At 36.4% G+C, this 16,330-nt stretch overlaps 1 protein-coding gene across 6 annotated transcripts in view; it reads right to left on the bottom strand.

The window, feature by feature from the left end:
- LOC306885887 (kinase D-interacting substrate of 220 kDa B-like) overlaps positions 1–16,330 on the bottom strand; it is a 74,720-nt gene that overhangs the window by 45,894 nt on the left and 12,496 nt on the right. For all 6 annotated transcript variants that reach the window (XM_079442688.1, XM_079442689.1, XM_079442685.1 and 3 more), the window contains 10 exons: positions 16,156–16,320; positions 15,894–16,073; positions 14,330–14,495; positions 13,901–14,052; positions 12,980–13,266; positions 5,715–5,855; positions 4,304–4,541; positions 3,155–3,243; positions 950–1,094; positions 677–839 (listed from right to left, as the gene is read on the bottom strand). In XM_079442688.1, the coding sequence (XP_079298814.1) occupies positions 677–839; positions 950–1,094; positions 3,155–3,243; positions 4,304–4,541; positions 5,715–5,855; positions 12,980–13,266; positions 13,901–14,052; positions 14,330–14,495; positions 15,894–16,073; positions 16,156–16,320 (1,726 nt within the window). The remainder of the gene's footprint in view (positions 1–676; positions 840–949; positions 1,095–3,154; positions 3,244–4,303; positions 4,542–5,714; positions 5,856–12,979; positions 13,267–13,900; positions 14,053–14,329; positions 14,496–15,893; positions 16,074–16,155; positions 16,321–16,330) is intronic.

Below are 16,330 nucleotides of genomic sequence, written 5' to 3'. Positions count from 1 at the left end.
ATGAATAAGATAATTAACCAACTGTTACCAAATAGTAGAAATTAAGATCGAAATAAATACACTAAACAAGAAAATGAACAAAAAAATATAGATATATAACAAAAACTAAATAAAGATGTGAAAGAAATAACTAAATAACATAATTAAGTAAATAAATAAGCAATATTAATAAATAATAAAATGAATAACCATAAAATAAGAAATAATAAAGTTAATAAAAACCTAAATAAAAATAAAATAAATAAAAGTAGTAACTAACTGAAATAATATAAATGAATATCTAAATAAATACACTAAACAAGGTGAACAAAAAATAAAAATAAAGTAGTAAGAGAAATAACAAAATAATAGAATTAAGTAAATAACGAAATAATAAAATGAATAACCATAAAGAAATAATAAAATCAAAAATAGATAACTAAATACATTTTTTTATGAAAATAAGAGAATTAACTAACTGAAATAATAGGAATTAAGATCTAATTAATAAACTAAGCAATTGTTAAATGGCAAAAAAACTAAATAAGTCAAATAACTAAATAATAGAATTAAGTAAAAAATACAAAGAGAACTAAATATAGAAATAAATAAATATTCATTTAAATTCCCAATTATAATATTTGTATGTTATGATATTTAACGTTTGATGTGAGGTACAGAGGATGTGTAAGCTGACCTCTCATAGATGGTCCTCAGTGTGACCTGGTCTGAGACTCCATCAGTTTCTTCCAGGAAGAGAATGATCCAGGATGTGCGGTACGGCCACTCCTCCGTCAGGTTGATCCAGGATGCTAGTCGGTCCCAGTTAAAAATGATCTGATTGGCTCTAAGTAGGCGACCTATCAAAAGACACTTCATTACTGTCATATATTTGTAAACTCACTGCTCATGGCTTTAACCCGCCACAATCAATAATGAATGTATGGAAGTATAATTGGGTCACACTGACCTGTGACTGACACTATGTTGAGCAGTCTCCTCATCGTCTGAGGGCTGATGTCACTGAACCAGTCTTCGGTGACCAGCAGCTTGGTGAGGTCAAAGGACATCTGGCCTGTGACGGAGCGCTGCATCTGTCTCCTGCGGTACGTGTCCTACACACCAATATACAGACAACTCAATGTCAGGATGCCTGTAGAGTCTGTGTGATAACTGTAGGCCTCTTCTGCATGTTTTGCATTTACATTTATATCCACTTTTACTACAATAGCATAGTGTTTCAACAAGATCTAATAATTTTCTTCACAGTTCTGTCTCTCTCTTTCGCTAACAGACACAGACACACACACAGTCTTAAGATGCAACCTTCCAATCGGTATGCAGTATAAATCATAAGCACCAAACAGTGGCCGCAGAAAGTATTTCGAAATTTCAGCTACATATACAAATTACATAACACAGAGTTGTAGAGAAAAGTATGTGATTTATAGATGTTTTACATACTTTATATATATATATAAAGTATGTAAAACATCTATAAATCACATACTTTTCTCTACAACTCTGTGTTATGTAATTTGTATATGTAGCTGAAATTTCGAAATACTTTCTGCGATTTTTTATATTTATTATATATATATATATATATAAATAAAATAAATATAAAAAATAAATAAATTTTAGCTTAATAGAAATAAAATAATAAAAATAATATGTATTAAGTAATGATTATTTGACCACAGCAATAAATATGCATTAACTATGAATACAAGTAAAATACAATAAAAACATCAAATATAATAACATTGATCAAATATGATATAACATTATTACTACTACTACTATTATATGAAATAAATAATATATTGTATAAAATTAAATAATATATAAATATACATTATGAATAATAATGATTACAATTATAAATAATAATTTAATTTATTTTCATCTTTCTTTGTGCTGTCAAATTGTTGAGCTACATATTTCTCACTTGAGAGTGCATGTTGGAAAATGTTGGAAACAATCAGCACTCATCAGAAAATGACAAACTTAATAAAAACTTTCACTGATGTTTGAGAATGAACCAGTATAATGGCAGTGGCAGTGGATTGTGTCTGGAGCTGCTGATTCAATGTTGTGTCTGGGCAATTTGTTGTGCGTGACTGTTTGACTTGTTCTAAGAGGTCTGGCTGACTGATATGTCTGCTCTTCTCTTAAAGTGTCAGCCGGTTCAATACGAGCACAATGCAGAGCCGATCACAAGCACTGGAGGGTCAGAGCTTTAAGCCCACTTTGAAGTTTTTAATTCTGAACTTGTGACTTGACTGCTAATTGGAACAAATGGCCATCAATAAGGTGGCCTCTTTTTGATCCAGGATGATGGAGGGGAGACTTATGTAAAAATATGCATGATGAAATTAGTCTTGAATGTATCAATACTAGGCTCCACTACATCGAAGATCCTCTTTGTGCATAAACAAAGACCCCAGCAGAACCTCAGTTTGACCTCGCAGCTTAATGGGACATAATCACATTAACCAAGAAAAGAACACAACACTTTTAGAGCCACCCTACTATTTCTCTTCTTTAATGACTGGAGTCTTCCACGAGCAGCTCACAAAACCTGCTTAACAACTTTCCACAACAAAACATGCAGATCAGGGGTACGGCGAGCCGGATGCTCAGCCAAGAAACAGCAGTGGCAAAACAAGAGGAGCATGCCCCTGAAATAAAGAGGGGCCAAATAAAGGAGGCAGATAAATCAGCCAAGCAAACAAACAGCCCTCGCAGGGCGAGCAGAGGAGCCACTTAGCCTCCTGCCTCTGTGCCGCCGTGCCAGTGCTTTGTCACCGAGACCCACTGCTTCTGCACCCTGTCATTAGGCAATGGCATCTCAGCAGGAAGAGTAAACAGACATTAAATCAATTACAGACGCTCCTCGGCGACATCCAGGGTCTCTGACAATACCCCCACTCCAAAACAAACACACACAAACACACAAGACGTGGTCCTAACTGTCCTTTCTAACTGTGAACAAATGAATCATACAGGCGTAAAATAGCTTGTTAGAGAGATTAAGCATGGTTAAAGCTTTTATAAATGAGTTATTAATGAGTTACTAATGAGGTAATAGCAGCCATATGGCCTTCGTTGAGCTGGCCATCTTAAATCGTGTTGATGGGAAGTGGTGGGAGTGTTGGAGGCTAAGTCTTACCCGGCGGTTCAGTGCTGTTTTGCTGCCCTGCCTGCCCTGCTCGCCGAGACTGTTCTGAGACAACTTCCTGTCCATGTCCTCTTGCCACGCTACAGATGGAGAGAGTCAGACGTTCAGAGGAGGTATTGGAGCGGAAAAGCTGTGCTGTTAGACTATATTAAATGCACTACACCACTGATGACGACAAATCGCAACAAATATCTGCCACATAAATCAAAGAAATCAGATTAAGAGAACGCAAACATCTTGTTATACATAAAACGCATTAAAGAACAGTAAGCGGTTCAGATGTTTTCAAATTTCTTCTTTTTTCCACAAAAGAACGACATGAACAAGTCATACAGGCTTGGAACAACATGTAGGTGACGAAATGATTACTGAATTTTCAGTTTTAAGGTTTTTGAGAGCCTTTAAATGCATTTTTGTGTAGCTAGTATAAAAGAGGAAAGTACTTGACAAAAATTTTAAAATTTTGTTGTGGAGGTGTGACAAAAATAAATAAAAATAATATAAAATAATAAACAACGTTAAATAAATAAATAAATATTAAAATAAACAATTATATAAAATAATAAATTAAATATAAAATTAAATTAAATTGAAAAACAAAACAAAAATATAGTAAAATAAATTAATAAAATTTAAAATAAAATAATATTACATAATAAATGAAATATAAAATTAAATAAAATTTAACTAAATAAAAATAAAGATTAATATATAAAAATAAATAAAAATAAAATAATAAAATAAAAAATATAAAATAAAATAAATGAACACACTATAAACACCCAGCAATACAAAAAAATAATTTAGAGGATAGCACCCAAAAATATGACGTTTTCTCACCCTCGAGTCATTTGAAACCTGTACAACTTACTTTCTTCTGCTTAACCACAATCACAGTCAGTGGGGACTTTCACTGTATGGACAAAAACCGTTATAAACAATAACATGAGATTAAATGATAACAAAATTTTCAACTTTGGGTGAAACCTCTCTTTAATCTTTACGCTGAGTCCAAATTTTCATCCCAGCTGTCCTGTTCTAAGAAGTACATTCCCTTCTCTACAGCAGCATGCCTACGTACTTTTTACAGATTTTGTAAAAGTATACATATTTGGAATTCTGAATTCTGCCTATACCGACCATCAGAGTTCAGCTGATTCGCATTGGCTGGTATGGAAATGCAGAGTCTCTTGGCAGTGCTGAGACCACGGCTATTGAGGAACACGGGCAGGTGGATGATGTTTCGCATGTAGTCGTGGCCGTTGATGTTGGAGTCACGTAGCACACTGTTGAGGTTCTGGTTTATGGCCTTGATGATGATATGAGGGTCGCTGGCAAAGATTGAGATGAAGGGACCTTTAGAGAAGAGCACCCGAACCTGCAAACAGAAGAGAGAAAAATCTTTCCTCTTTATTAATATGGGAAAATCCGGTCTAAGAGCCAAGCGGTTTGAGCACATCGGTTAATATTAGTTAATGCATAAGAAAACAGTACAGTATTTATGGTAGGTCTGTATTGAGAGTCTTTTAGGTTATGATATGCTAAATCAATGTGCTATACTAAACAAGTGGCCTATTTTTCTCCTCTTTCAATCTCACACCACTTAAGAATGAATTAAGATATTTAGTTATAATTCTATTAGACTATCTATGTGTGTAGCTATATGTCGTGGATCATGTGTATGTTTACACACAAGCCACTCTGTATACATTTACACACACCCAGACATGTACTCATTTAAACGTGATGGGACTTTCCAGACTAATGAATACGACCGTAATATGTATAAGTGTCACAGGATACTGATTTGTAGACCGTTTAAAAGTTTAGAATAGCTCGCATCATTTAGCAATAACTGTGAAATATCTGCTGACATTGCGTTTCTCCATGCCAACTAAATTGTGGCACAAAAAAAAATGCCATCTGCATTCATATCCGCCATTTTTCTTATAGAACATCAGCTTTAGCAATTGGAACAATATTAAACTTGAAGGAAAATTCCAATTTGGTAATTCCTATCAAAATCAGAGACAAAAAGACCAGAATTGATAAGAGATGTGGCTAATTGTGCCACAAAGGAATCTTTGAGGGTTTTTGCAGGCTCTCTGGTAAATGGCAGATTTCATTAGCAGTGAACAGGCTGCCAACACAAGAGGATTATACCCAAATAATGACATTTAGCTGAAGGAAATTCCATTAGTCCAGCTGGGAGTGAGGAATCTGAACTTCTGGAGCTAAACAAGCCTGAACTCTAAGCACTGCCGCACATCCATGAGATGTTTGAGAGGTGAATGGGCTTGTTCTTCCCACAGAGTGGACATGAGGCACCTTGTTTGGCCATTTAGTCAAGAGCAGGAAGCGAGTGTGCTCAGACAGAATGAGTCTTTTATGTTACAGCGGAGATAGATTGTGCCATCAAAAGCTTCTTGGCATTGGTTGAATACACTGGAAAATGCGATCCTGGCAGTAAAAAAGATTTGTATACTATTATTTGGTTATATGAGAGATGTTTGATGCAGGGCTGTGCATGGAAGCGTAAACACGCACGCACCGTATCAAGCATCTGCAGCACTTTGTCTTGTTCACAGGAATCCAGGCCATCGATGATGACAGCCAGTCGGGTCTGATTCTGAGTGAAGCCATCAATGGTTTTAGCCATTTTAGCCATGAGATCCACTTCACACTTCAAAACCTGAGAGAAAAAGGACAGAGATCAGCTATACGAAGCAACATGCTGTAAAAACAGAAGCTTTAGACGTCTTTAATTTTCACAAAATAAAGCAAAAATCTGAAGGATGTTATCTCGGAAGAGACCTGAAATAAAATCTGAATGATCTGGTTCAAGATCTGGGCTCTTTGGCAATCCAAAGACTGCAAATTGCGTTTAAATCTGATAAATACATTTTCTGTCCATTCCATTTAATAAAGTAAAATAAAATAAAATAAAATAAAATAAAACAGAATAAACCACTTAGATTTTACTGTGGACATTAGAGCTGCATGATCTTGGATAAATTGAGAATCACAATTTTTTTTCTTTCAAATAGAGATCAAAATTCTCCCATGATTCTGAACTAAGCAAAATAACATGTAATTTACAAGAAGCTGTGACAAAATATTGATTGCCTCCTATTCAAAAATGTTTAATTAGTTTGAGTGAATTATTTTATTTTTTTAATTAAAAGAATAATTCACTGACTCACTCATAAATACTTCACTTGTTCCATTACTGAATGAATCAGCAGTTTTGAACGAATCTCTTGAATGAATGATTCAATGACAAATGCATTTTTTTTCTTTTGTTAACAACTGTTTATTGAGTTGTATTTTGTGGAACAGTAGTACAAAACAAAAAGCAGCTGTACAAATTTAGAACCCACCCCAACCCATCCCACTGCTTAAGCGGAACTCCCGAAAAAACAAGATGCTTCCATTTATACGGATAAACAATAGATTCCTCAATTGCTCTCCAAGACACAGACGCGTCAGGATCAAACCAAACTGCTAAAGGGCGGAGGGAAAAGGCTTGAGCATACAGTCTAAAATTAGTAATCTACATGTAATCTACATCATTGTAAGGTAGTCAGTTTAATACGAGAACGTTTCCCATCCCATATAGACCGTGAAACACATGCATCTAGTTTGTTCCAGTAGCAAACCGGTGGAGCGAGAGGAATCATGGAACAAAAGAAATGAATATGTGGGAGAACATTCATTTTAATCACCGATATACAGGCCTGAAAAGAAGTAGGGAGACGAGACCAATTTTCCAAATCTGAGGATACTTTGGCTAGAATACCATTATAGTTTTTTGAGATGATTTCCTGCAGGGAAGGAGAAACATCTATCCCCAAGTACTTAAAGTTTTGAACCAATGGAATAGATATAGAAAGGGACATGGAATCAATTTTAAAATTGAGGGGAAGTAAACATGACTTACTCCAATTAATGTTAAACCCTGAGAGAGATCCAAAATGGTCAAATAAATTCAGCACATGAGGAATAGAATGTGACGGCTTCTCCAAAAACAATAAGATATCATCAGCAAACAAAGAAATATGATGGTGAGTATTCCATATATTTATGGGAGAAATAGTTTCAGATTGTCGGACCGCTTGAGCTAAGGCTTCCAAGGATAGGCCAAATAACAGAGGAGACAGCGGGCAACCCCAACGAGTACCTCGATGTATAAAGAATGGGTTAGAGCGAACAGCACCTGTGAGAACAGAGGCTGTTGGATTGGCATACAGAACTTTTATCATATTTATGAAACTAGATCCTAGACCCAGATGATGTAGAACCGCCCATAAATAGTTCCATTCTAGCTGGTCGAAAGCTTTCATCTAGGGCTGCAACAACGAATCGATTAAATCGATAAAAATCGATTACTAAAAGAGTTGGCAACGAATTTCATAATCGATTCGTTGTGTCGGGCGACGCGGAGACGTTTGATTATTAAAAAAAAAAAAAAAAAAAAAAAAAAAAAAAACTTTAGTGAACACACTCGGTCTCTCTCGCGCACGGATGCTAGCAGAGTTCGGCGCCTCATAGACAGGGCGGAGCTAAAATAAAAAACGAGCGGAGGTAGAGGAAAGATACATGGGAGGCAGAGAAATCCGTGCGACCCAAGTCATCCAAGGTGTGGGAGCATTTCACACTAAATAAACAGAAAAAGTGTGTTAACTGCAATGCAAAGTGTCTGAACAAAGTAAGTGTGTGTGTGTGTGTGTGTGTGTCAGTGTGTGCGTCTGCGAGTGTGTGCGTCTGCAGTGTAGTGTAGAGAACAAGTTCTGACATTTTCTGATTTGTATTGTTCTTTATTTTTTATAAATTATTTATTGTTCTGCAGGTGCGTGTCTACGTGGTTAGGTGCCCCCCCTACCAGATGTCTTGCGATAGGCTTGTTTTTAGTAAATTTCTAACTGCATCTGGCGTATCTTGGCATGTGTAGTCAGCTGCCTAGGGCCGCTTACTTCTCTTCTTTATTAATTTTAGGCATTTTAGGGTGATCTAAATGACAGATGTCGAGAGCGCATAATGTTACGCGATCATGTAATGCGCGAGCACGCATCTCTCCACTCGCAAGCGGATTTCCTTCACTCGCACAAAACTGGACGTGTGCTTTTAAATCTACATTGTTCTTTTATGAATTGGCTCGGGTCTCACTCAGATATTGTGTGTATGCTCAAACGTTATCCTCGCATCACTGAAGACCAGAAAAGCTTTTTTTTCTAATTCAAGTGAAGAGTAGGCTTTTCTCACTAAATGGAAGCAAGCTGAATATAGTTAGCCTTCTCTAGTTATTAATTTTATTAATACTTATTTTAGTTAAGTGCTTAAATTGTAAATATGCATTTATTAAATTATTTTATGTAGTGCATTTGTATTTTGTTGTTTTTGTATATAGTTATAGAAGCATATCAACCAGGTTCCAGAAATAATCACCAAGGCTGCTTCTGAAATAAGTGGGGGTGCTCTCTTAATGCACATTTTCACATATTTTGTCCCTTCTATTACTATCAATATGCTGATACTTCGAGAGCGAATCCTGCATAAATATGCAGATGTCATTCCCAAAACTTTGCAACATGTGTGGGCAATAAACAAACTTCTACATTTTAAATGGATTGCTTAGAAAGCTTGCAAAGAGCGCTCATAACCAATAAAGCTGTCACTCTTTGTTCATCGCGATCTCACAAAGTTCTGTGAGGACCAATGAATCTCACACTGTGCAATTAATAGCCTATATTTAGGCCTATTAACATCATGTATCCAACCCCTCCCCCCGGCCACCCTCTTTTGAAGCAGTGCCCCAGACTGGCCCCCCCATTTAAAATGCTCTAGATCACGCCCCTGTTGTTCTGGCAGCTCAGGTGGCACTTTATTTAAAAAAAAAAGTCTATATATTTGGCAGATGTAAAGCATACATGTGTATGTTTTTTGTGTTAGTCCATTTTTATTTTATTTTATTATTATTATAACAGCTCTGGGATGTTCAAGGAGCAACGTGTTTGTGCGCTTTCTAAATATTTTAGTTCTGTTTTTGAATAAAGGGTTGGAAATTAATGCCTTGTTTTTGGTTTTTTTATCCGATTCATCGATTAATCGAAAATATAATCGACAGATTAATCGATTATTAAAATAATCGTTAGTTGCAGCCCTACTTTCATCGCATCTAGAGATAATACTGCGCAAGGAGAGGACAAACTATTCTTTGAATTAATAATATGATATAACCTGCGTAAGTTATCCGAAGCTGAGCGAGACTGAATTAATCCTGTTTGGTCATGATGAACTAGCCTATTCATAAATTTCTCTAGACGATGAGATAGTACTTTAGCATATAATTTAACATCAGTCCCTATCAAAGAAAGTGGCCGGTAACTAGAATAGGAAGTCAGATCTTTATATTTTTTTAACAAGAAAGAAATAACAACTATATTAATGGATGGGTGAAATGAGCCTTGAGTAACTGAAAAAATGTATCATATCTAACATGAGGGGGCCTAAATCAGACCAAAAGTAGTATACAATTTGATTGGAATGCCATCTATGCCTGGGGATTTCCCCTTGTTCATAGATCGAATTGACTCCAGCTCCTGAAGAGTGATCGGTTCAGCCAGATATTCCGAATCTGAATCTGACAGCCTAGGTTAATCAAGGTTGGACAGAAAAGATGCAAAAGAGTCAGGGTCACCATCAGCGGAAGAAGTATAGAGGTTAGTGTAAAAAGAGTGAAAGGTGATATTAATATTTTTTGGGTCTGTCATAATGAGCCCAGATTGGGATTTCACAGCTGAAATATTAGCAAACTTTTCATTGTTGTGTAATCTTAGGGCTAAAAGGTGGCTTGGTCTACTCCCTTGAAAATAGTCATTCTGCCTGGATCTTTGGATCAGGAATTCTTCCCTGGATCTCAGTAATGAATTGAGTTCAGACCTAACCGCCATGATTTTACTGAGTGTATTGTCAGAGAAACAACGCTGATTATCTCTAGTCAGATTCTGGAGCTGTGATTCCAGTTCAACTATCTTTTTGTGTTGGTTTTTCTGAAGGAAAGAGGCATATGAAATTGAGTTATTCCTTATAAATCCTTTAACTGCATTCCAAAGTGTTCGAGGATCATCCACTGAACCTTGGTTAATTTCAATAAACTCAGCAAATTTATTTCTGAATTGACTGCAAAAGTTTTCATCCTGTAACAATTTAGGGTTAAATCGGCATCTAGTGGACTGAGATGGCCGAGGGATCAAAGATAATCCGCACAAATTTCCATCATGATCTGACAGAGATAAGGAACAGATATCGGCATCACAAACAGCTGAAGATAAAGAAGTAGAAATTAAAATATAGTCAATTCGCGAATAGGATTTATGAGTAGCAGAAAAGAAAGTGAAAGACTTAGCAGAAGGGTTTAATAAACGCCAACTATCCACCAACGAGGATAAGGTTACACATTGCCGAAGAACACAAAGCTTGAGAGTGTGATTCCTTTGGTCCAGATCTATCTAGGATATGCGACATTAAAGAATTCATATCTGCACCCAATACAATTTCAGAATCTGAAAACTTCAAGAGATAGGTTGACAAAACAGAGAAAAAAGTGGGGTCAGGAGCATAAACTGAGAGAAATACAATATTCACTACACTTCATTTTTTATATGTGTTATTCTACCATTTGTATCACAACCCTTCTCTAAAATAGTAATATTTAAAGTCCTCCGCACCAATATTAGGACACCCTTGGTTTTAGTATCCGAAGATGAGTGAGATACCACTTCTTAAAACTTATTATTACACCTGTATTATTAAACACCATATCAATCATTCACAATCATCACTCAGAATATTAAGGTCAGTCATAGGTATCGAACATAATTACTGCATAATAAGACAAAATACAAGTTTGAAAATAAAAACAGTTGAGTCTACCATTAAACTATCCCCCACCCTCCCCGTTACCATTCAAAAAAACATAAACACATTCCCATGAACTATGGCAGATCAAACCAAGAACAAACCTTGATCTGCCAGCACCCCTTAATATGGTCCGTGGTGTCAACAAAAACCTGCACATTACTGTAGCGCCGACATTTGGCCCCATAGTCACATATTGACTAGGTAGTATTTCTATTTAAAAAATAAATAAATAAAAGAGAAGAGAGATAAAGAATACAACTAAAACAAATAAAATATAATAAATCAGTAAGCGATACTGTATGCACAATGAACTATGAATTAAGAAGTGAACATTAAAGTGAACAGTGAAAGTCACCTAACCATTTAGAGCATCTCTTCTCCGATTAAACAGCAAATGTCCAGCTGGAGTTCATTGAGAGTTGGTGGATGAATGGGATCTGAGAAAAACTCTTGCTTCTTCTGGGGAGTGTAGCATTTTAGGTTCACTTTGATTGAGAATGACCTTCAACGTTGCAGGATAAAGGGATGCCAATTCTGGATGCCAGCGTCTCTCATCTCCTTCCTAATTGGCGAAAAAATGCACTTCTTTTTGCGGTGACCGGAGAAAAATCTGGAAAGAAAGACAGCGTTGCTCCGTCGGACGTTTTCACCGGGGCATGAAGTCTGGTGGCCCGCTGAATGAGCTCCTTGTCCGTGTACTGCAGCAGTTTAAAGATGAAAACCCGTGGTTTAGCGCGATCTGAGGAGAGCCTTGTGTACACGCGATGCGCTCGCTCCACTTCAATCTCTTTTCCCCCAGAGTTGGTAGCGATCTTTTCAAAAAGCCCATAGGGTCGTCCTTTTCGGAACCTTCAGGCAATCCAACCAGACGCAGATTGCTGCGCCTATTGCGATCCTGTAAGTCCACAACCTGTTGCTCAAGCGCGGCAACTCGCCTATCGTGATCTGCAACAACTTTCTTTTGTTCTCTCAGCTCCCCTGTAAGAAGATCCAGTTTAGAACATAGCGACTGAACAACAAACATGTGAGAAGCAAATTCGTTCCGCATCGCAGTCAACTCGGTTCTTAGAATGTCCTCAAAGTGTGTAACAGCGTTCGCCATCTTGTCCATCATATGGCTTGAGTTCGGTGACTTGGATTTCTTCTTAATCGGAGAAGCCGACGGAGACAACTCCTGATGTTTACTACTGCATGCCATCAGGTAAAGCACCACCAATTAATAAAACTTAAAACTAAAAAAATCAGCAAAAAGAGGCCAAACGTACGCAGCTCTATTCAAGTGCGACTAGATTCATGAGCACGTCATGTGACTCCTCGACAAATGCCTTTTTTTAACAGTCACTTGTCGCCACCTATTGGCAAAACAATGTAATCAACATTGTAAAAAAAACGTTATTTGAAGCGTTAATTTGAAGCTAAATTTACTTTCAAAAGATTATTTGCTCCATTTAGTTTGTTGCCATTGTCATCAGTGTTTATTTCCAAACTATAAACTTTTATCCCAGTACTTCTGTGATTACATGAATGATAGGAAGACGGAAATAATACTGTGTGGTTGTAAAAACTGTTTGTGAATCTGTTTCATACCTAAATGTTAACCGCACTCTCTGTGTCAGCGGCAGCACAAACACAGATTTGAATGTTCTGGTATGACTTTGTCAAAGGTTTAATAGACACAGAGGAATCATTGTCATTTAGATATAAGATCACAATCTTTTAACGATTAATCGTGCAGCTCTAGTGGACATTTCCATGCAACTCCATCTCTTCAAGACTTTTCAAGTTAGGCCAGAGTTAGTCACTTTGCATAAGAAAATACCTGCTAAATGAAAATAAATGTAATAGTGATGACTATAACTAAGCACATTACATTTTATATTAGCATCATTGGCTCACCTTCATGAATCCCTCACTCTTGAGCTTGTGCATGCTGTTGGCAGCGTTAAGGAGCCTCCTCCTCTGAGAGTGCAGCACAGAGTCCGCCACCTGCCACCAGGTCCGACAGTTCAGCAGCACGGCCAGACCCACCACACTGGCCATGGCGATCAGAACCGCGTTCACCGTCAGGTTCTCTGCGTCCACCTTGAAGATGGCCAGCAGGGTCATGCCTGTGATCAGACAGCCCGACGTCAACACAAAGAGCACGAAAGAGGGGACGCAACATGTCTTCTTCCACTTCTTTCCTGTAAAAGAGGTGTCAAATAACACAGGTTGAAGTTGTTGTGTTAGTATTTCATCTAAAATGTGACTGGATGAGCCACATTTGAAGCCATGATAAAACACCTGATATATACAACTGTGATGGCCTGTGAAATGATAGCTTGCTTTGAATAAATTTGAATATTAGATTAGGGAAAAAAATAAACAAATCAGAAATGTTGTCTTGGAAGCCAACTCAAAATAATTTGAAATAAACGGAAAAGAAGCTGAAAAGAACCTGAAAGTACTCAAATAAACAAACTGCAAATAAAATAAACAAATAAATAGAAAATAGGGATTTAAACACATATACATATACATATATCTAATTAAAATGACTAGAAATATAGCAGAAATAAAAGCTAAATATTACTAAATATTATAAAAGTATATAAATGTAAACCTCTGCTTTACTTTATGCCTAAAAGGACCTTTTACCATGGTAAAAATCACTGTAAATGAGAGCCTTGTGTGTTTTATTGTTATATAAAAATTGAGAAAGGCAAGAACTAATCAAAAACATAATAATAAAAACAATTCAAAGCACTAAACATGTTTTTTTTTATATAGTTATTTTCTATTATCAAGGTTCATATACTGCATATTCTACAAACACACCTTGAGTTTCATCATTCTTGAAGACCCTAAAAAGTCTGGTGGCCAAGAAGCCGAACTCTCTCTCACAGGCATCGGACAGCGTGGCTATCATTTCAGCCATGGACGTCTCCCCTCCCACACTCGACAGACGGTTATAGTCCGTGAACAGAAACCTGGACAGATGGAGAACAAAAAAAGACTGACTGAAAATGAGCATCACACATGTGCGTTTCAACAGAATGTGCAGGTGATCTAACGTCGTGAAGAGAATGTTCACAGCATAAATTTATCCTGCCTCCAAAGCATTAGGCGAAGTAGATTACATCTTTATACAGTTTACATCTTTATCTTAATTTATTTCGACTTTGCATAAGAATAAACACCCATTAAACATCATTGTAAAGTAGTTGGATGTGTTTGGTGAAGGGTGCAGTATTCTGAGGGTTCTACCTGACAGGCAGGGCTTTGGTGGTCTGCTCTGGAAGCTCGGGGGGATTGACAAACATGAGTTTGAGAAGAAGCTCCAAGTAGCCGATGTGACGGGCCAGTCTGGTGCTGAGGACCAAGGCCCAACTCCAACTCTCCCCTCCTTTTCTCCCTCCAATGTACACCAACACTGCATACACCATTCAAAAACAAAGGAGACTGAGATGGCAGAAGGTCACTTTCTGATATTAACTGAACCATGAGTCTGTGAGATTGTACAACATGATAAACGCAGAACAGGCACTGCATGAGATTGTGAAGTGCAATGCTGCATTCTGGTGGACACATTTATATATACAGTTCAGTGCCTCTTGGTAACCAAGAATAAATCCATATTGGGGAAAATGTAACAAGAATAAAAAAATAAAAGCCTGAACTGGTTGAATATTAATATGAATCTCAAACATTTTAGTGTCCATTTTACATGTAAATATAATTACAATAGTTATGAGATTAATAATTATAAGCAAGGGTATAAAATTAATATACATAAAATATTTACAAAATCCATACAATATATATATATATATATATTTTTTTGGATAATTCAGGGATGGTTATGAACCTTAATGTTTTAGTCCCATAATATATAATCTGTAAAGATTTAAAGAGTTGCAAAAAGATATAAGTACTCGGGTCAGAAGATCGAACGCTCTCAAATCCCTGACTTTATTTTTTTATTCCTCTACCTCAGCACAGTCTTTGCTCTACTTCATTTACTTTATAGGCACTGACTAGACACTCACATAACTTTCATGTGTTTATTATTTGTATTGTTATAATAATAATAATAATAATAATAATGATAATAATTATATTATTATTATTAATATTATATAATAATTGATAATACTAATAATAATAATATTATTAACTAAAATAATAAAATTAACAATCAATATTGATAATATTATTATTATTATTATTATTATTATTGTAACAATATAATTTGTTATTTTCATTATTTAATAATATAATTATTAATATTGAGTACATTATTATATATATATATATATATATATATATATATATATATATATATATATATATATATATATATATATAATATATAATAATAGTAATATTGATGTTGTCATCTATAATGACTATGTAATTATGTATTATTATTACTGTTTGTATATCATTCTTTGCATGTACTGCTTACTGTATTTGTCATTTGTAATTACTTTGTATTTATTGTTTTGTGATTTGTGTTTCTACGCTATTATTCAGTGATTTATACTTGTAGTTTACATGTTTTTATTTATTGCTTTATTGTGTCTTACTGTTTTTAAGATTTTTATATATTTATTTATTTGTAATTTACATAGGACAGTAAGTGGACAGGAAGCAAAGTGGGAGAGAGAGGGGAATGTGATCGGGATTGAGCCCAGGATTTAAACTCGGGACACCCCAAGCGCGATGGTGCCGATGTGGATTACCCTCTTTATTTCAAGGTTTACTATAAAGTTTAAGTTGGCATTGGCAAGTGAACTATACACTTGAATTGAGAGGCCTGTATTCTCACCAAAGAAGATGTACAATAGGGCGAGCAGGCTGAGGGCCACAGCGATGGCCAGTTTAGTGTCGACAGCAAAGCCGAGGACCAGAGCCACAGTACCACAGAGCAGCAGAGTCAAAACCACTACCAACCACGAGAACTGAAACAATGGCTCCACCTGCTGCCCGGCGAACGTCTTCATCTCATCTGTAACAGTGACAGCACCATCAGATCTCATTCAGATCCAATAAGGCCTTCTAGATTTTCAATAGTAATTTCTGGCTCATACCCTCCAGTTTCTTAAGCAGGAAGGACTTGCCGCTGCCCCACTGGGCATAAAGCCCCACGCAGATGGGCGGCTGCATGGTGGGCTCACTCAGGATGTCTGCCAGAGCGCTGCTGTACAGGTCATAACCCAGCATGTCCCCGTCACACTCAGAGGGAGACAGGTGCTCTGCGGAGGA

This window comes from Barbus barbus (genome assembly GCF_936440315.1).
Source record: "Barbus barbus genome assembly, chromosome: 20".
NCBI lineage: Eukaryota > Metazoa > Chordata > Actinopteri > Cypriniformes > Cyprinidae > Barbus > Barbus barbus.
This window is presented reverse-complemented; position numbering and strand designations above follow the sequence as displayed.